This window comes from Monodon monoceros, unplaced genomic scaffold (genome assembly GCF_005190385.1).
Source record: "Monodon monoceros isolate NGI ecotype Baffin Bay Population unplaced genomic scaffold, NGI_Narwhal_1 Super_Scaffold_9, whole genome shotgun sequence".
In the NCBI taxonomy this organism is placed as follows: domain Eukaryota; kingdom Metazoa; phylum Chordata; class Mammalia; order Artiodactyla; family Monodontidae; genus Monodon; species Monodon monoceros.
The window spans coordinates 11,186,983-11,209,446 of NW_021703786.1; the positions used below are offsets into that span (position 1 = coordinate 11,186,983).

A 22,464-nucleotide genomic window follows, 5' to 3' on the forward strand; every position below is an offset into this window, starting at 1 on the left:
AACCTTGGGTTACCTCAGCATGTCTTTTTTGTTCTTTTATTCTTCTAACACCCAAGTAACCAATTTTCACAATTGAATGTCTTTTGTTTATAATACCTAATGCAGTTTCTCTTTCCCTGACTGGACCTTGACTCATAGCACTGATAGACCTTCTGAAAGGGTGTTTTGAGGACTAAATGAGATAATGGATATAGTAAATAAAATCCTTTATACACTATTTAACAGACAGCTGCTTTCTTCTATTTCTATTTTTTCTTCCTTTCTCCTACACTCTAACCTTGCACTCAAGTAATTTCTCTCTTCAAAATAAAAGAGTATGATTAAAACCTTCCCACAAAGAAACACCAGGTCCAGATGGTTTTATTTTTATTATTTATTTATTTACTTACTTATTTACTTATTTATTTATTTTTGGCTGCGTTCGGTCTTTGTTGCTGTGTGTGGGCTTTCTCTAGTTGCGGCGAACGGGGTTTACTCTGTTGGGGTACGCAGGCTTCTCATTGTGGTGGCTTCTCTTGTTGCCGAGCATGGGCTCTAGGCCTGTGGGCTTCAGTAGCTGTGGCTCGAAGGCTCTAGAGCGCAGGCTCAGTAGTTGTGGTGCACGGGCTTAGTTGCTCCGCAGCATGTGGGATCTTCCCAGACCAGGGCTCGAACTCGTGTCTCCTGCATTGGCAGGTGGATTCTTAATCACTGCGCCACCAGGGAAGCCCCAGATGGTTTTAAAAGACAAGTTCTACTGAACTTTCAAGAATCGTAGCCTACCAAACTTCCAGACAGTAGAAAAAGAAGTAAAACTCCCCAGTTAGAGTAATACTGATACCAGTACCAGACAAAGATGTTACATGAAAGGGAAGTCCAGGGCCGCTTTACTCATGACCACAGTTGCAAAATTCCTAAAGACGATATTCTAAATAGGTGTTGGGTCAAGGATAGGCAAAATATTAGTTAAAAAGTATGTTACTCCACAACCAACTTGAGTTTGTCCCAGGTAAGCAAGGATGGTTTAATTTTAGAAAATCCATAAATGTAAAACTGTTAGATTTCCTAGCAAGTGCAATAAAATAAAAAAATTAATAAGTACATTAGAGACCTGAGGACTGCCAAGGAGGAAGTTAAATTATATTTATTTGTGAATGATGTAATTTACATAGAAAACAAAAGATTCCGCAAATTATTAGAAATAATAGGAGGCCTTAGTCAAGTGTATAGATATATGATTAATATATAAGAAGCTCCCAAATATTATATATAGATTATAAAATTAAAAACAGATCATAAAGGGCTTCCCTGGCGGCGCAGCGGTTGAGAGTCCGCCTGCCGTTGTAGGGGACACGGTTTCGTGCCCCGGTCCGGGAATATCCCACATGTCGCGGAGTGGCTAGGCCCGTGAGCCATGGCCGATAAGCCTGCGTGTCCGGAGCCTGTGCTCTGCAACGGGAGAGGCCACAACAGTGAGAGGCCCGTGTACCGCAAAAAAAACCAAACCAAAACAAAACAAAAAACAGATCATAAAGTTAAAAACTAAAATATACATAGTTTTAAGACATACGTATAGACACAAAAAAACTATGTAAACAGAGAAACAAAATAATGTGATGAACATGTGATTAAGGGAAATGACTACCTGGGTGGGTAAAGCAGGGAGAAGGTTTATGGAGGAGAGACCATACGGTTAGAAAGATGTAGGTGATGGCCAAGGATCAACCTTTAAGTGGTGGGTTTTCAAATTCCTTTTTACACTATTTTTAAAATTACTAAATAAGTAACCAAATAAATAAATAATAGTGGGTTACACATGGACGAATGAGTGTGTCTTGAACCAAAAATTATGGTTATATAATTCTATACACTGAGATTAAACACACACACACACACATACACACACATACTCCCCAGAGATCAACTTTCAGTTTCTTAGGGAGAGAGAGACAGAGGAGATATAAACCTAGGATAAATAAGGAGATGCCTGAGTATAAGACAAAAAGGGAAGCAAAATCTTTATCGATAAAATTAAGGTGGGGAAGGGATTGTTCATACGTTTTAATCAATAGTTTAGAGATAACAAAGGAATGCCCTGAGGGTCACTTGTAATCAAAGAGGGGAGAAAAACAGAAATATACCTTACTTTTAATGATGGGATGAGGACTTCCCTGGTGGTACAGTGGTTAAGAATCCGCCTGCCAATGCAGGGGACACAGGTTCGATCCCTGGTCTGGGAAGATCCCACATGCTGCGGAGCAACTAAGCCTATGTGCCACAACTACTGAGCCTGTGCTCTAGAGCCTGTGAGCCACAACTACTGAGCCTGCGTGCCACAACTACTGAAGCTCGCACACCTAGAGCTCATGCTCCACAACGAGAGAAGCCACCGCAATGAGAAGCCTGCGCACCGCAACAAAGAGTAGCCCCCTCTCACTGCAACTAGAGAAAGCCTGCGTGCAACAACAAAGACCCAATGCAGCCAAAAATAAATTTATTTTTAAAAAGATTAAAAAAAAATAGATGGGATCCTTCATATAGCCATGTTCAGAAGTTAGGCACCATGCTAAAAACAAGAGGATCAAGTGGTAAGATAGAAAAGATCTCAAAATCTTTACCTCTCACCTAGCTGTTCTCAGGAAGCTACCAGAGAATGCTGTCTTCCCAAAAGATGAAATAAACCAAGATAAAGGAAGACAAGGAATGCAAGAAATAGAGGATCCAACACAGAAGAGAAGGGAATTCTCTAGATGATTGTTCAAATTGGAGGACAGACTGCTCCAGGAGGGATGTCTCCTTGAAAAAAATGGACAGATCACCTATTGTATTTAACCACAGAAAAACAAAATAAAACTGTGTATGTGTGTGTAATTAATATATATATGTGTATGTGTATTCTGTTTGTATATATGTTTGTTTTACATATATAAAATAATAAACCAAAGTTATATATATATTTATTATATTTATACATATATAAATCATTTTATTGTATATATATTAAAATATACAAAATATATAAGTATATATTATATATAAAACGATATATAATATGTATATGTAAAATATACCAGTTGTTTCTTACTTATTTGACTCTCAGTGGAAGATTTGCTTGGTTTACCCCCCAAAGGATGGAAGAGGTCAAGTAAAAAGGAAAAGGAAAGGATGACTGTTTTAAAGACACATTTTGCCAAATCAGTGTTTTTCATTTGTTTCTATATTTTCCAGGGTCTATTTAATTTTCAGGTAATTTTTATCAAAATAAAAACTCCAGTTTGCAAATACAAGCAAGCGACCCTTAATGACTGCCATCCAGCAAATCATTCAGGTCTTTTATGTCGACCCTCTGCTGGAGAGGCACAGACCTGCAAGAGTTCTGAAGAAGGCCTGACTCATTGCCTCTTCAGCGTGAGTTCTAACAGCAGGAAGAAGAAAGATTCGGGATAGGAGAGGTTGGCACTCTCAACACCTCCAGTCTGGCTGCCTACTGTCACACGCCGGGACAATGACAGCAGCCACCTTTCCTGGTCCAAGAGACAGAGTCTAAAAAAGTTTTCTGCAAAACTACCTTCAACAGGATGCTACCTACCACACAGAATTGATATTTTCCTTCAAAATAGATGAAGAGACTTCACTCTTGAAAAACCAGCCAAGAACAGTGAGCAATTTTGGCACAGACTAAGTGAGATTCCTTAACGAAAGACCAGCACACAGCAAGGTCTGTGCACGGGTGCTTGTTTTCAACGCAGCTACAATGTCACACATGGTCTCGGGTATCTTTGGTTCAAATTCTGAGTGTAAAATAAAGGTTTAGAAATCCAGGAGCAAATATGAGCGTTTTAATTCATTTCCTTAAAAAAAAAAAAAAAGTTTCCTACAGACACAAGAAAATCATCAAATCAGATTGCCCATAAATTCCAGGGCTTAGCTGTCAATGTCTTATTGTTTTTTAAAGGTATATATTGCCCAGATACGGCACTCTAAAACTTACCTTCGAAGCATGTAATATCTCATCTCCTTATTTTCCTCCGCAGAACCCTCCATATCAAGATGGCAAAGGAATGGAGGCTTTTTCTTCAGATGTCGGCCTTGTAAACACAAGCCGGAGTTTGTCCTCCTGCTGCAGGTGCTTAAAACCCAGGAGGACAAGACATACTGTGCCTACTTCTTGGCCCTGCTTCAGTCAGAGTAGAGTATTCCTGATGGCCTCAAGCTACAGTCTTTTTGTGTACTTTGTCCCCAATTTCCATACTTCCCCTCCTGTTTGCATTTTCTCCCTACACTGGGCCCACACACAGAATTAGTTGATTTCCCAAGGGGACCGAGAGGAAAGGGGGAGAAATATAAAAGCTTGTATAACTAGAAAGTAGATCTCAGCAGCTCTGCCTTAGCCGCAGCAAACGTGTTTCAACAACGGTCACTTTCTTCTGACAGTCACCAGAGAAAAGCTCCACGGCCCCTCCAGGCTGCCAGGAGCACATGACAGGGAGGGCCCAGGGCAAAAAGAAGACAAAGTTTACAAGGACAACTATGCCAAGAAAGTAATGGGGTCAGGAAATCCAGAGGGAGGAGGACAGCACAGCCTAAGTAGGTAATTTCTGAGATCCAATCAAAACAAATAATACTGATTTTCAGACTCCAAGAGTGGGGAGAGCAGGTCAGGAGAGAAAGAAAGCCAGTCAAAAGGACGAAACATGCCACTACTGAGGAACTCTGAATAATGTGGGAGTCACAACTCTAATTCTCAGGCCAGAGTAGTGGTGTCCACACACACACACACACACACACACACACACACACACACACACATACACACCTTTTTAAAAAACAACAAAATCTAAGATTTTATTCACTAAAATTTGAGAATAAGACTGGAGCTGGTACAAATGGGATAAGGAGAAGATGTGGATAAAATCCCTGAAAGGAAAAGGGGCCCAGAAAAATATTTTGGACACAGAGGTCTAATCCAGTTTAAGCAGGGAAGAAAAACCCTGCCTAAAAAACAACTGGGACACATCTATTGCTATGCAAGCAAATTTGCCACAGATGGACAAATCACTTAAATAAATAAATGGTGGCTGAATGTTATACAGTAATATAGTCCTGTTTTAGCTTTTAATTAAGTAGATATTGCTCAGGATATCGCTCCCTTGTAATGGCAGAAAAGACTGCAACAGCTAGAATCTACAGAATCACAATTTCCTGAGATAAGTCATTAGGAATGGTATAATCCACCAGAGTCATATCTAACCTGATTCATGCACCACAGAAAAATTCTTTCTCACCAAAATGTTGAATACAAATGGTTAATTCTTATCTAATGCCAACTATGCTGAGAACCTATTAACCTTCCAGGGAAACCCTCCAAAACAGAAGTACACATATGACCTGGAACACAGATGAAAGATGAAAAATCAAATAGAAGATAAATGATTAAGACAAACCTTGATCTTAGGACATTCAGGTGACCCAAGGTGAAAAGACTCAATCAGGACACTCGCTCAATATGACCATTAGGCATAATAAAAAATGGAAGTCCTGGATTGGTTTCTGGCCTGTACCACTCTGCATCATTCCTTCCATACTATGCTAACGTCTGATAAAGTCAGTCAAGTTTGCTTCCTCCTTTAAAGAAGCTGACGCAGAGGAGTCCTCCTATCTTTATGTCTCTTCAGGATAACATGTCTCAAAAAACAGAGCACTGAAGGCTTTGTTCAGAACAATTACAGTGACCACAGATGTAAAAGCAGCTCAATTTTACACACATCTAACTGCCAGATGTAGGCAGTTCCCAAAAGAGAATCACTCTCTGCCTTTGTTATACAAGTTCAACATTCAAAAAGCAAAGCATTGCGTATAGAATAAAGCAGGCTATTTTGCACTTGATTATATCAGAAAATATACCAGAGTCACTCTCAGTAATCAAGTTTGTGCTTCCTTTTCACCAAAGGGATCTTTCTAAAACAACCAAACACTAACACAGCACACCCAGATCCAAAACAAAGCTAGTGTTTCTAATCTTTTATGGATGCTGCTCCCAATCCTCCTGTAATATTAGAACAAAAGAAAGAAAAAGCCACATTCATTCCTCCAAATTCAAAGCATCCTCATTTTAATCTAACATGAAAAGAGAGTGTCCAAAGTAGACACGTACCTGGCACAAAATCCAACTAGAAGCCCACACTGATCCCAACATTGTAACATGCCAAGCACCAAGGATGACGTAGCAGTTTATCCTGCAGACTGTGATGCATTAGCTAGCCTGACTGCAAGGCAGTCTGAGTTACACTGCAGCACGCACTGTGAGAGACTGTTTTACACTGGGGCTTTTCCAAGCAAAGAAATCTTGAATCAAGGATGTACCTCTTTTGAAAATCAACTGACCATATATATAAATAGATTTAGCTGTGGACTCCTAATTGTGATTCACTGATCTATATGCCTATCCCTGTAACAATGCCACACAGCCTTGATAACTGTGGCTTTACAGTCAGTTTTTGAAATCAGGTAGTGTAAGTCTTCCAACTTTGCTTTCCTTTTCCGTAATTGTTTTGTCTATTCTAGGTCCTTTGGGTTTCCATGTAAATTTTAGGATGAGTTTGGCAAATTCTAGAAAGAAAAAACAAATCCTCCTAGGATTTTGACATGGACTGTGAATTTAAAGATCAATTTAGGGAAAATCACCATTTTGACAATATTGAGTTTTCCAATTCCCAAACATGGACTGTCTCTCCATTTATAGGCATACCTCATAGATATTGCAGGTTTGGTTCCACAATTCACCACCACAATAAAGTGAATATTGCAATAAAGCAAGTCACATGAATTTTTTGGTTTCCCAATGCATGGAAAAGTTAGGTTTACTCTATACTATAGTCTACTAAGTGTTCAATAATAGCATTATGTCTACCAGAAAATGTACATACCTTAATTTTAAAAGATTTTATTGCTAAAAATGCTAACCATCGTCTGACAATGCAGGGTTGCCACAAACCTTCAATATGTAAAATGCAATTATCTGTGAAGTGCAATAAAGCGAGTGCAATAAAACAAGGTATGCCTGTATTTAGACTTTAAGTTTCTTCAATTTCTCTCAGCAATGTAATATAATTTATTTTTATTTTTATTTTTTGGCTGCGTTGGGTCTTAGTAGCAGTGCACAGCCTTTTTGCTTCATTGCAGTGTGCAGGCTTCTCTCTAGCTGTGGCACGTGGGCTCTGTAGTTGCAGCGCCCAGGCTTAGTTGCCCCGTGGCATGTGGGATCTCAGTTCCCCGACCAGGGATCGAACCAGCATCTGCTGCATTACAAGACAGAGTCTTAACCACTGGACCACCAGGGAAGTCCCAGTAATATAATTTCTAATGTACAAGTCTTATACTTTTTTTTGTTGAATTTATTCCTAAGCATTTTATTATTTTCATTGCCATAGTGAATAAAATTATTTTAATTTAATTTTTTGCTTGTTCATTGCTAGCTAGTATGCAGAAATACAACTAATTTTTGTATATGGATCCTATAGCCTGTGACCTTGCTAATCTCATTTTAAAATCCTTAACAACTTTATTGAGATATAATTCACATACCATATATTTCAGCCATTTAAAGTATATAATTCAATGGTTTTTATTATATTCACATGGCTGTGAACCATCATCACAATCAATTTTAGAACATTTTCATTACCCCCAAAAGAAACCCTGTACTCAGTAGCAGACACTCCCTATTTCCCCCAAACCCCTCCCCAGTCCTAGGCAATGACTAATCTACTTTCTGTCTTTATAGATTTGCCTATTCTAGATATTTCATATAAATGGAATGATATCATATGTGGCTTCTTTCACTTAGCATAATGTTTTCAATGTTGTAGCATGTATCCATACTTCATTTCTCTTTATGGCCAAATAATTTTCCACTGTATGGCCATACCACATTTTGTTTATCCATTTATCAGTTGATGGATACTGGGTTATTTCCACTTTATAGTTATTATGAATAATGTTGCTATGGACACTCATGTACAAGTTTTTATGCGAACATATGCTTTCATTTCTTATGGGTATGTAACTAGGAATGGAATTGTTGGAACATATGGTAAATATTTAGTTTTATAAGAAATTTCCAAATTATTTTCCAGACTGGCTGTATCATTTACATTCCCACCAACTATGTACAAGTTTTCCAATTACTCCACATTCTTGCAAACATTTGGTGTTGTCACTAGTTTTTATTTTAGGCACTCTGACAGTTGTATAGTAATACTTACTGTCTTAATTTGCACTTCCCTAATAGCTAGTGATTTTAAACATCTCTTCACATCTTTATTTGCCATCTGTATATCCTCTTTGGTGACATTTGCTTCTTTTAAATTTCTCTCTCCTTACTGAGAATATTATTTATTGATTCATTGTTGTCATACTTTTAAAAAATTCTTTAAACATGTTTTCTTTTCGTTCTTTGAATACATTTATGATACCTGATTTGAAGACTTTGTCTGCTAATCCAGCATCTAGACACTCAGAGACAGTCTATATTGACTTTTTTCCTAAATATGGGCTAACTTTCTTTTCACGTCTCATGATTTTTTTTGTTGAAACCTTAACATATTAAACAATTTATTGTATCAACTCTGGATTCTGATTTCTTTTACCCATGAAGATTGTTGTTGTTACTAATGCTTGCTTGTTTGTTTTTCTTTCTTGGCTTAATAATTTGCCTGGGCTAAATCTGTGAAATCTCTCTCCTTCAAAGTGTACAATCACGGATGCCTCAGCTCAATTTCTTCTTATCATGTGCTTTTATGTTTCAACCTCCTTCCTAAGGTGTTACCTCTATGTCTGCAAAACTTAAATGTCAGCCAGTGATTAGGCAGGGGTTATACCCAAACACCTGAGGCCAGTAAGGCTTTTGTACTCCGTTTATGTGTCTGTGTGTAAGGCAGAGTACCACATTCAAAGGTCAGGACATTTTCAAGTATGTCCTGGCTTTAACTTTCTGCTGAGCCCTGTCATGTCCACTCTGTGCACGCACGCAGGCTCAACCAGCAATATGCTCACCCCAACCACAAACACACCTCAGGCTAGTAGAGTGGTTGGCCCACCTCTCTCATCCCCTGCCAGATGGTCACTTCTACTGACAATGCCACTGGGGAGCATGGGCATCATCCACTACCCAAAAGGAGTATGCTCCCTTCAACTGCAGCATCAAAAACTCCAGCCCTTATGGCATACCCACAGTGGCAAAACCTCCATGCCAACCAAGCTGAGGGAAGGGAATGGGAAAAGCCCTGACAAGAACACCACAGACTCCTACTGTTCTTATTGAATTTCAGCAGTTTTTCAAATATAAACTTCTCTCAGACTGTTATATGCCTTATAGTTGATTTTAAGGCTGAAATGGTTTTGTCAAGCTTCGTAGTTGCTTTTTGGGATTAAGGATTTGTTCATCTCCTCACTAAGTTATAGCTGGAAGTCCTGCCAGTTTTATCTACTTTTTGAGATGTAATTTCATACAATAAAGTGCAAAGTCTTAATTATACACTCAATTAATTTTACATATGTACATATGCACATAATCAACCACTCCATTAAGATACCGATTATTTCCACAGTCTCAGAAGGCTCCAGTGTGCTTCCTTTCCAGTCAATGTCTTCCCCAATGTAAACACTATTCTGAACTCTATCACCATCAATCAGTTTTGCCTGTTTTTGAACTTCATATGTATAGTGCCGTACTGTATGTATTTGATCAATATTATGTCCATGAAATTCATCCATGTTGTGGCATAGCAGTAGTTTGTTCATTTTCATTGCATGTAGCATTCCATTGTGTGACTACTGCATGATTTATTTATTCTATTGGTGGACATTCTGTTTTTTTATGAATTTTGACTATACTTGAACTTGGTTTTTGGTGGACAAATGCACTCATTTCTTTTGGGTAAATAGCAAGGAAAGGACTTGCTTGTTGACAGAGTATATGTATGTTTACGGCTGTAAAAGATACTGCCCAAATACTTTTCTAAAGTGGTTGTGCCTACGTTTATTCCCATTAGCTATGTATGGGACTTCCATGTGTCCTACACCCTTGCTAACACTTGACATTGTCAGTCTTTTAATTTTGGCCTTTTTGGTTGGGATGGCAATTAATTCATAGTGAGTTTTAATCTGCAAATCCCTGATGATCAATGATATTAAACAGCTTATTTTCATAAGCTTATTTGCCATCCAGGCATCTTCTTTTGTGAAGTTCAAGTCTTTTCCTTATATTTCTATTGGGTTGAATGTCTTCATAAGACATTGAAATATCTTTTTCTCATTGATTTATAGGATTCAGGATTCTGACAGTGAGATTAATTAATATTCCTCTTTCAGCAACTGAGAACAATTAGGCAAAAAACATCAAGGATACAGAAAAACAACACAATTGAAAAACTCAACTTAACTGACATGTATAGAATTTTATAACCAACAAATACAAAATACACATCCTTTGCAAGTGTTTATAAAACTTTACCAGAGAATTCCCTGGCAGTCCAGTGGTTAGGACTCAGCGTTTTCACTGCTGAGGGCTCAGGTTCGATCCCTGGTCAGGGAACTAAGATCCTGCAAGCCACACGGCGCAGCCAAAAAAAAAATCCAAAAAACGAAAACAAACCAAACCAAACAAAAAAAAGTTACCAAAGTAGACCATATGCTAAGCCATAAAGTATAAACAAATTTCAAAAATTTGAAATTACATAGAGTATATCCTCTGAATACAATGGATTAAACTAAAAATCAATGACAAAGATAAGAATATGAGTACAGATACACGTAAGCTTGAAATTAAATGTTGGGAGGAAGAATTTCTGGTCTGATAGTTTCTATTTTCTCCATGAAATATGAGGCAAAGTTATGAACTGAAAGTGTGTCTAGAGGAGGCAGGGACTAGCAGAAAGGGAGACTGCTGGTTTAAGGACAATGGAAAAGAATGAAACTGTTGTGGGAAAAAATGGAAGGCCAAATTTCCAGAAGAGAACTACAAAATAGGAGAAAGAACAAGAAGAATTTCACAGCACAGCCAGCATTTGAGAAGGACCTTAAAACGTGAGGACCCCAAAGTATGAAAGGAATTTCAACAGTCAGGAGAAGGGCATTCCAATAAGAAAACCTGAGAGAGCTTGGGGGAGGAGACAAAAGAGGGGTGGGGGGAGTAGTGGGAGGGGGAGAGGGAGGAGAGGGGTGGGAGAGGCAGCAAGTGAGCAGATCCTATAATGCCCTTAAGTAATTATTGTACTTTCTTCCTTGCCATCAACTTCTTAAGAGGTGAACTGTTGAAATTCCTGTTCTTTCACCATTTGTTCACTACTTTATCTCTTACCATCTACTTAAAGCTGTTCACCTCAGGCTTCTCCTACCCCTAACTCCAGTGCTTTTTCTTCATCTTTCATCTCTATTCACCACTTCATGTCACATCTTCTACCTTTAAATAATCTTTCCTCTGGTTTTCTTGGTTCTCCTTCTACCTCACCGATCATTTCCTGTCTCCTTTTTCCCCCTCCTTCCATCTGAAGGTAGACATTTCCTTAAGATACATTTCCCTCCTACCTATATACTCTTCCTCACAGTGATCAAATCTACTTGCACAACTTTAATTTCAATGCAACAAACATTTATTAAGCATATACTATATGCCAGGCATTGCTCTAAACTCTGAAAAAGTGATTCTCAGCTCAGGTTTCAGATCAGACTCACCTGGAGAGTAGCAGAATAACCAGAGACTGTAATTTAATCAGTCTGAGACAGGGCTCAGGAATAAAGCTCTGCAGATGATTCTGTTGTACAGCCAAACCTAAATACTGTTTTCCATCTTTTTTTTTTTTTGTGGTGCATGGGCTTCTCTTGTTGCGGAGCATGGGCTCCAGGTGCATGGGCTTCAGTAGTTGTGGCACACGGGCTTAGTTGCTCCATGGCATGTGGGATCTTCCCAGACCAGGGCTCGAACCTATGTCCCCTGCATTGGCAGGTGGATTCTTAACCACTGTGCCACCAGGGAAGTCCCCATGTTTTCCATCTTGCATATGTCTTAGTGTTAGTGACTGAAACCACCCACCCTGGCCAGGCAAGATAGTAGCCACTTGCAACAGGAGGTCCTGGTAAGGAACGCAGAACTAACAAGCTACCAGCAACTGGAAGAATTTGGGAAAGGTCAAAAGGAGAGAGGAGACGCCAGTCCGTATGTCCTACCAACCTCCCAGAATCCTTCCCGCTGGAATCCATCTTGGCTGAGTGATGCCCACACCACCAGGAAGGACCCTGAGTCAGAGTGATTGGCCAGAGACCACTGGAAACTAACCCAATTACCATAAAACCCGAGACTGCGAGCCACGTGGCAGAGCAGATCTCCTGGGTTCCCTTACCCTACTGTTCTCCACCTGGGCACCCCTTCCCAAGAAAGTCTCTTGCTTTGTCAGCACATGTGTCTCCTCGGACAATTCACTTCCGAGTGTTAAACAAGAGCCCACTCTCGGGCCCTGGCAGGGGTCCTTCTTCCTGCAACATTAGTATGACATACAAGATCCTTAACCATCTGACCTTTATCTCACCAGCCTCTTCTTACACTGCTCTAACTACCCTGTCCCCCTTACATTCCAGTGATACTCCATGTCTTACAACTGCCTGAATATGGTGGATGTTTCCAGTCTGGCACCTTTACACATGTTGTCAAGCTCACCATCTCTACCCTTCCTACTACACACACACCTATCTCTGTTAGCTTGTCTTGTCTGTTTTCTGTTCATCCTTCAAAACCCAGTTCAAACATCTCTGAGACATTAGTGGGCCCCTTACAGATCTCATTAAGCCCATCATAATGATTACAGCTGTTGTGAGTATTAGAAATAACATTAGCGGACTTCCCTGGTGGTGCAGTGGTTAAGAATCCACCTGCCAATGCAGGGGAACGGGTTCAAGCCCTGGTCCAGGAAGATCCCACATGCCGCGGAGCAACTAAGCCTGTGTTGCACAACTACTGAGCTTGTGCTCTAGAGCCCGCGAGCCACAACTACTGAAGCCGCGTGCCTACAGACCGTGCTCTGCAACAAGAGAAGCCACCACAATAAGAAGCCTACACACCGCAACGAAGAGTAGCCCCCGCTCACCGCAGCTAGAGAAAGCCCTCATGCAGCAACGAACACCCAACACAGCCAAAAATAAATAAATAATTTAAAATAAATAAATAAAAATAAATAAAATAATTTAAAAAAAGAAAGAAAGAACATGAGGACCCTGGCACAGTGTTTGGCTAGACACTAAAATATCCTATGGATAATGGGGACCCTCTGAATAGTGCTGTGAGATGATCAGTTTACCTTAAAGAGATGACAATGGCCACGTGGCGCTTATACTGTAAGGGGAAAGAGACTGGAGAAGCGCTAAAATACTATTGCCATAATCCGAATAAGAAATAAGAGCAAGAGCAATGGCAGTAACAATGGAAAGAAGGGGACGAATTCAAGAATTATTGGGGGATAGGATCAACAAGAATACATAGGGCTTCCCTGGTGGCGCAGAGGTTAAAAATCCCACAGGGACACGGGTTTGAGCCCTGGTCCAGGAAGATCCTACATGCCGCGGAGCAACTAAGCCTGAGCACCACAACTACTGAGCCTGTGCTCTAGAGCCCGCGAGCCACAACTACTGAGCCCACACGCCACAACCACTGAAGCCTGAGTGCCTAGAGCCTGTGCTCCGCAACAAGAGAAGCCACTGCAAATGAGAAGCCCGTGGACCGCAACGAAGAGGAGCCCCTGCTCACCGCAACTAGAGAAAGCCCGTGCACAGCAACAAAGACCCAACGCAGCCAAGAATGAATGAATAAATAAATAAATAAAAACAAAAAACAACCCTATTCAAGCACCTAAGAGGGAAGGATCAGAAAAGAGAACTGGGAGATTATGTTCGTAAACCATAAGTAGTTTCAACAGTTTTCTAAGAGTAGCTTAGAAGTAGCTTAGAGTTTTCTAAGAGTAGCTACAAGAAATGGTAAATGCAGAAACCCAACTGCACTAGATTAAGAAGTGAATGGGACTACCAGTTGAAAGTGTGAGCATTTGTTTATTACTGTTCCCTATCAAAATCACAAAAATGACAATAAAATAGTAAAAGAGGTATAAAGATATAAGGACAAAGAGAATGGAAGAGGAGAACCCCCAACAGATTATAGATGTCAAAAAATTTTTTGGAAAATAGAAAGTAGATCATCAAGGAGTAATAAACTGCCTCAGAAACCAAAGAGCCCATAGTAGGGAACGCCACTTAGAAACAAGCATAACCCTACTTTAGCACTCTGAAAAAGTCACGTTTATGAAAGATTTTTAAGGACATGAGAAAATATTGTTATGTGGGGAAAAAAAGCAGGAAACAGAGCTGTGTATTCATTACAACATCACCTATGTATATACTTTTTAATGAAATTTATCCTTAAGGGGTAAAAAACACTGAAAGGAAACATATCAAATATTAACAGCAGTTATTGCTGGATGGTCATATCTTGGATTGTTTTTTATTTCTTTCTTTATACTTTTTGGATTTCCAAATTTTCTCTAATAAGCGTACATCTCATAATTAAAAAAAATTAAGTAGTAAAAGCAAACTTCACTTTTAAATTCATATTAACAGGAAAAACAGAGGGGGAAAATGTATGCATTACACTGGAAGTACTAAAAGGAATAAACACTTTCAAGCAACTGTCCTGAACATTAGAACATTTGTAATTTCATGCCTCCAATTAGCTACGTTTGTAGAATAAACTCTGGAGACTATAATACACACACAGACAGAGACGGCTCCTGTTTCCTGAATGGAAAGAAGGAATGAGTGGGAGATAGAGACAGGAAACTATTGCCCTCAGCAAAAAAGTACCACTTTGCAGATCTCATAATGACCTTCTCTGTCTACTCCACTTCTGAGGTACCATGGCAACTGGGAACATCAGAATATCAAGATAGAAGTATTGAGAGTAAAGAGTTCGGAGAGCTGCTGGGGGGAAGTGGGGGAAGCTCAGGGAAGCTAAATGGGAAATCCTAAGAAAGCCAAACATAAGAACACTCTCACAGGCCCATCTGCAAGCAAAGCCATAATATAAACTCAAAACTAGAGCCAGTTTCCTTATTCCCCATGTTACAGCTTGAGAGAGAAGAGCCAAAAGATAGGAAGGGGAAATGAAGTTTCCTGCCCTCTCAATAATGGTTATTCTCAACATATAAACTATAACGTTGACAGTAAATGTATGCTGTAATCAAAAGCCTTTCAGGGCTTCCCTGGTGGCGCAGTGGTTGAGAGTCCGCCTGCCGATGCAAGGGACACGGGTTCGTGCCCCGGTCCGGGAAGATCCCACATGCTGTGGAGCGGCTGGGACCGTGAGGACCGTGAGCCATGGCCGCTGAGCCTGCGCGTCCGGAGCCTGTGCTCCGCAATGGGAGAGGACACAACAGTGAGAGGCCCGCGTACCCCAAAAAAAAAAAAGTTATAAAAAAAAAAAAAAAAGCCTTTCAGATCTAAATTCCCAAAAGCCCTAATATGAAAATTTACCTCACAAATGGACTCCTCCATAATAAATAATACACTATACCAGTATGGCACATTTTACTTTTCCAAGGGCTTTTGCAGCTATTTACTTTCACCTCCATCACTAGATTTAAATGAAATCACTTCAGACTCAGGAGTTTAAAAGTGAGAGACTAAAAAATAAAGAGAATCCTTGTTTCTTTCCAGGTCAAACACAAATATATACAGCTTAAACTAGAAAGCTCTTGTTCTTCATAGCTTTTGGTCAAATCATACAATATTTTATAATGGTCACTTTCATTATGATTGTAAAATCCAAGAAAATATCATCATTAGTGCAACACCAAATTGTTGTGCTACACATGCTGTAACAATAAAAAGTGTGGAATGGTAAATTATCCTTTATTTTTCCTTCCATTTATCTCTATACCACCAAACTATCACTAGTAGCCGTATACTTTCATGATTTGCTACCTTCCTTTTCAACGAGTCACTGTCACCAAAAAAAAAGAGGGTAACGATAGATTAAGAAATTTAAGGGATATAATATACAACGTATGGTCCTGGATTTGATACCAGATTGGATGAAACAGGATTTTAGAGTCAACTGGAGAAACCTGAATATGGTATACATATTAGATGAGATGAAAATTTATTGAAATATAAAAGTGGAAATTTTTGACAAAAAAGAGACTGTAAAACAATGTATACAGGATGATCTCATCTCAGTAGCAAGAAATGCATATGCACCTATGCACAGAAAAGGATCCAGAAGACTATACAATAGGGTATTAGCAGGAGTTATCTCTGGGTGGTGGATATACAAGGCTTTATGTTTGCTTTCTAGTATTTTGTTTTTAATTTTCCTTACTGCTTCTTTAATAAAGCATTATGTAAAAATATATTTTCAGGGACTTCCCTGGCAGTCCAGTGGTTAAGACTTTGCCTTCCAATGCAGGGGGTACAGGTTCAATCCCTGGTCCAGGAGCTAAGAGCCCAAATGCCTCACGGCCAAAAAACCAAAACATAAAACAGAAGCAATACTGTAACAAATTCAATAAAGACTTTAAAAAAAAAAAGGTCCACATCAAATAAAATTCTAAAAAAATATATATATATTTATTTTCTAACTTCTGTCCCTTTTAAATAAGGCTGACGTTTAATTAGAGAAAAATTGCTCAAAGAGGACACAACCTATCTATTACACCCAGCGTTCTTGTTTTAGTGTGGCTGACAGTATGTGCTCTGACTGGGTAATTCCCTATCCATAAATTCCCCATCCATAAATTATGGGTAATAAGAGTATATTACTTACCTTGTGGGTTTGCTGCAGTGGAGATTAAGTGTGACACTCCACATAAAGCACATCAGAGAGTTTGGCATATAGTAAAGCACTTGATAATGTTACCAATCATTACTATTATTTTTCTAATTAGTCACTGAGAAAACAGGACTGCTAATTCATACAGACAATGTGAAAAATAGGATAGGATGTAGCAGGAATAAGTCAGCTCTCTCTCTTACTATTCTTGTTCGCTATAACTTCCCTCTTGACCCAGTCAATGGGAATGGAAGCTGAGAGCCACTCCCAGATTCTCTCAGATTCTAACTAAGGTTAGAATCACCTTATTTCTTATGGATGAAGCTCGGTACAGCTCTCTATGAAAATTTTTCTTTTTTCTTTTTTTTTTGCGGTACGCGGGCCTCTCACTGTTGTGGCCTCTCCTGTTGCGGAGCACAGGCTCCGGACGCGCAGGCTCAGAGGCCATGGCTCACAGGCCTAGCCGCTCCGCGGCATGTGGGATCCTCCCGGACCGGGGCACGAACCGGTGTCTCCTGCATCGGCAGGCGGACTCTCAACCACTGTGCCACCAGGGAAGCCCCTATATGAAATTTTTAATATGACCATGAAGTACGGTATCTAGGAGCTGATCCCAAATTCGGTATATTACCTGTCTGCATTCCATGACTGGCATCACTGGAGAAACTTTAAAGATTATTTCTAATTAGAAAATAGCATCAAAACTCTCTAGTTATGGGCTTCCCTGGTGCTATACACATATATATACATATATACACACACACACACACACAAACAACAGCATTTACAGATTGTTCTCAAATAAAGTCATTAACCAAACATGCTTGCTAAGCATAAAATGTTGGCCCTTTGATATTCTGAGTATACATTTTTAAGAACTTTAAGAGAAAATTGAGATGGAGTTTCAAATACATGAATTATAGTATAAAAAAGATTTAAAGAAATCACAGTACCTTAAGAGGTAAAAGATCCAACTGTGAGGCTAACCTGTCTCCAACTGGACTTCAACCAGGAAATCAGCATACTAGTTGACAAAACTGATTACTATCTTTGTTTGTTTGATAGTATGATACTGTGGGGTAATCTGGATTTGCACAGCATTGTAAGTATGCAGAACAATCTGACCTCAAGTGGCATCCCACAAGGAGCAGAGAAAACGTCAATATCCATACAACTAGATGGCTCTATTATATGCCACCAAATCATACATTAGGTATCAAAATTGAGATGCTTACATTCAGTCTTTAATGGTTTTTCTCCTCAAATGTTCAATTAAATATTAATAATGAACTTCGCCCTCCAACCTTGGCAGCTGCAGCCCGACCCCGAGCGACCTGCCTCAGCCCCCTACCCCCAGGAGACCACCAGATCACCTTTTCCCAAGGTCTACCGACAGAACTGCCCGAGGCCAATGTACCTTGGCAAAGCTACCAGAGATATTTTCAACAAAGGATTTGGTTTTGGGCTGGTGAAACTAGATGTGAAAACAAAGTCATGCAGTGGGGTGGAATTCTCAACATCTGGTTAATCTAACACAGACACTGGTAAAGTTACTGGGACCTTGGAGACCAAATATAAATGGTGTGAGTATGGTCTGACTTTCACAGAAAAGTGGAACACTGATAACACTCTGGGAACAGGAATCGCTATTGAAGACCAGATTTGTCAAGGTTTGAAACTGACATCCGATACCACCTTTTCACCAAACACGGGAAAGAAAAGAGGTAAAATCAAGTCTTCTTACAAGAGGGAGTGTATAAACCTTGGTTGTGATGTTGGCTTTGATTTTGCTGGACCTGCAATCCACAGTTCAGCGGTCTTTGGTTATGAGGGCCGGCTTGCTGGGCACCAGATGACCTTTGACAGTGCCAAATCAAAGCTGACAAGGAATAATTTTGCAGTGGGCTACAGGACTGGGGACTTCCAGCTACACACTAACATCAATGACGGGACAGAATTTGGAGGGTCAATTTATCAGAAAGTATGTGAAGATCTTGACACTTCAGTAAACCCTGCTTGGAACCAACTGCAGTAGCTTTGGCACTGCAGGAACCAACTGCACTAGCTTTGGCATTGCAGCTAAATATCAGTTGGATCCCACTGCTTCCATTTCTGCAAAAGTCAACAACTCTAGTTTAATTGGAGTGTGTGCTACACTCAGACTCTGAGGCCTGGTGTGAAGCTTACATTGTCTGCTCTGGTAGATGGGAAGAGCATTAATGCTGGAGGCCACAAGCTTGGGCTTGCCCTGGAGTTGGAGGCTTAATCCAGCTGAACGAAACCTCTGGGAATGGATATCAGAAGATTTGGCCTTATATATTTCCAGTGTGACCAGCCAGCTTTCCCTGCCCCCCAGAAGGTGATCAAAACAAAGGATGATCTACACTAAAAATTTAAATATTTTAAATATTTAGAGAGTTACTTGTTAGCTGGTTTCTAGTTGAATTGGTTATCTATCTAGTTACCAATGCTGCAGTCGTGCAGTCACTTACACATTATTTAAATGTATTTAACTGTTAAATGCGCTACCCACCAATAATGAAATAAACCTTTATGAAAACTGAAAATAAAAATAATAGTAAGGTTCAGAAACGTATCAACCTAGCTGATATACAGGTCACAAACCCTAGCTGATCTTCTCTAAAAATAAAAAGCCAGGGCTTCCCTGGTGGCGCAGTGGTTGAGAGTCCGCCTGCCGATGCAGGGGACACGGGTTCGTGCCCCGGTCCGGGAAGATCCCACATGCTGCGGAGCGGCTGGGCCCGTGAGCCATGGCCTCTGAACCTGCGCGTCCGGAGCCTGTGCTCCGCAATGGGATAGGCCACAACAGTGAGAGGCCCGCGTACCGCAAAAAAAAAAAAAAAAAAAAAAAAAAAAAGCCAAAGCACAGTCATCTACAATGATGCCTATATATGATTCCTATATATTCCCACCAAGCTACAACTACTTTCTTAGGGTATTATTTTCAAATGTCTGGGTCATAAAGCTTAGAGAGTGATTAATCCAATCTTACCCTGGCACTCCAGAAAAACACGTGATGCAAGTCATCTCCAACTCTGGAAAAGTCTATTTTCTTTTTCTGCCTATTCATCCATCACACCCACTTAACTTCTCATTTAGCACTTAAAACAAAGCCCTAACTTGAGACAGGGGCCCACTCTCATCCTATACTATGGCAATTACTTCACTTGGTTTTAGATGACCTCCAGTTAGCATCTTTTAAGAATGTACCTGCCTTTTCGATCTGTATCACCTGTGAAGGATTAAGACTATTCATTCTGGGAGCTAATCCTAAACTCAGCCAGTCTCTATTTAATTTGGGTTCAAAGGGCGAAAAGGAGTATCTGAATCAATATCATCATTTTCACAGATGAGGAATATGAGTCCAAAGAGGTAACATGAATTGTCTGTGGTCACCTACTTAATTGGTGGCAAATGTCAGAAGAGTCCTTTCTAATATATAAAATGAATTTGGAACAATTTAAATTACCCCCCAAGGACATCATATCCACAAGTGACTTAATAAATGAATCAATGGGGACTTCCCTGGTGGTGCAGTAGTTAAGAATCCACCTGCCATAGGGAGGGTGGGAGGGAGGGAGACGCAAGAGGGAAGAGATATGGGAACATATGTATATGTATAACTGATTCACTCTGTTATAAAGCAGAAACTAACACACCATTGTAAAGCAATTATACCCCAATAAAGATGTTAAAAAAAAAAAAAAAAAGAATCCACCTGCCAATGCAGGGGACACGGGTTCGATCCCAGGTCTGGGAAGATCCCACATGCCGCAGAGCAACAAAGCCCATGCACCACAACTACTGAGCCTACGCTCTAGAGCCTGTGAGCCACAACTACTGAGCCCATGCGCCGCAACTACTGAAGCTCGCACGCTCTAGGGCTGGCGTGCCGCAACTACTGAGCCCATGTGCTGCAACTAACTGAAGCCCGGGGGCCTAGAGTCCGTGCTCCACAAAAAGAGAAGCCAACACAATGAGAAGCCCACGCGCCACAACAAAGAGTAGCTCCTGCTCGCCACAACTAGAGTAAGCCCGTGCGCAGCAACGAAGACCCAATGCAGCCAAAAAAAAAAAAAAGTGATGGAAGTTTAAAAAAAAGAAATGTATCAATGGAGAACCTTTGTTCTATTTTGGAACATTAGCTATCTGAGAAGCAAGTAGAAACTGGCACTGTCTCCTTCCCAGGCTGCTGATCACACTTCAATCCGTGGTTCCTCCACAAGCTACAGGCATGAGTTTTGCAACAGAAGGGCATGCAAAGAAATTCTCAAGTGCTCATACCACTGACCCCATAGACTTTGCAATAAGAGCCATCAACTTTGGGAATGATTTGGCAACTATAAACTGCCTTGTAATATCATCAGCTGAATTTCTTATAATGGTATTTATCTCGCCATTGCCAAACTCACAATTTCATAATCCAATGAATGGATATTCTGCTTCACTTGGCCTCAAATTGGACAAATTTCTCAAGTGCTGTGTGGCTTTAAGGATTTAGATTTCACCCAGTCTTTCTCAACAGGGGCACCATGACATTGTGAGAACAATTCTCCGTTGTGTGTGATTATCCAGTACATTGCAGAAGGTTTAGAATCTTTGGTCCTTGGCCTTCTCAATGCAAGTAATCCCGCCAGTCACACCCCCCACTCATTTACAAATGACCTCAGGGATACAGCCCCCAGTATTAGCCTTCAGGCCAACCATTAAGTGAACTATTAAGTAAGAAAAAATGTTTACATAAAGATAAAAACCTGACCTCTTTTCCCTGCTACTAAATACTGACTTCTATTCCTCTTTTTAGCCCAGAGATTAGATATAATACTTTATTCACTAACTCCTAAACACCAACTTTGTCTGCACTAGTTATATAATTAAGACACTTGTATGGTCAGGGAAATAGGGGAGAAAAGTTACTTCAGTGGAATCCAGGCATCTAACTTTGAATTCCAGTCTTCCAGCTATTTACCTTTAGGCAAGTTATTTTCCCTCTTTAGACCTCAGTTTTCTCATCTATTTAAATAAAAGGCATTAGGCTAAATTATCTCACTGGTTCATTGCAGTTCTAGGAAAAGTAAAACATAATTAACTTGCTTAACTCTTTTCTTTCAACCTCCACGTAGCCAAACAGGGGTGACCACTGACACTCACTACTTCATGTTTCAGAAGCAAGGACCCCAAATCCCCAGGGATAACCATAGGCAGGACAGTTGCATTCAGCCAGACCCAGTACAGGATTTTACTACAGAATCTGTATCTTGGGTGTATAAAAAGGAGCTGAATTATTTTATGATCCATTAATTATAGAAGCACCAAGATAATAACAGCAGCGATAGTCACCCTAATTTATGTTTATCTAGGCTAACCAATAATCTCAACCCTGGCTGTATATTAGACTCACTCAAATAGCTTTAAAAAAAAATGCCCCAGCTCCAAGCCAGGCCAATATCACCTGAATCAGAATTTCTGGGGATGGGGCTCATTTCTTAAGGTCCTCCAAGCGATTCTGATGTACAGTAAAAACCAAGAACCACTAATTCAGACTTTTCAATCCAAGAAATGCAAAGCAAATGACCAAAAGTTCACACACTGGTTGT

At 40.1% G+C, this 22,464-nt stretch overlaps 1 protein-coding gene and 1 pseudogene across 9 annotated transcripts in view; one reads left to right on the forward strand and one right to left on the reverse strand.

The window, feature by feature from the left end:
- ACACA (acetyl-CoA carboxylase alpha) overlaps positions 1-22,464 on the reverse strand; it is a 238,061-nt gene that overhangs the window by 187,985 nt on the left and 27,612 nt on the right. Inside the window, exon 1 of one of the 9 annotated variants that reach the window (XM_029213015.1) lies at positions 3,971-4,450. The exons of 7 other annotated variants lie outside the window; for them this stretch is intronic. In XM_029213015.1, the coding sequence (XP_029068848.1) occupies positions 3,971-4,023 (53 nt within the window). In that variant the 5' untranslated portion in view covers positions 4,024-4,450. Of the gene's footprint in view, positions 1-389; positions 461-3,970; positions 4,451-22,464 lie in introns of those variants that run through there. One more of the 9 variants, XM_029213017.1, reaches the window with a different exon arrangement.
- On the forward strand, positions 18,065-19,525 carry LOC114889617 (annotated as a pseudogene).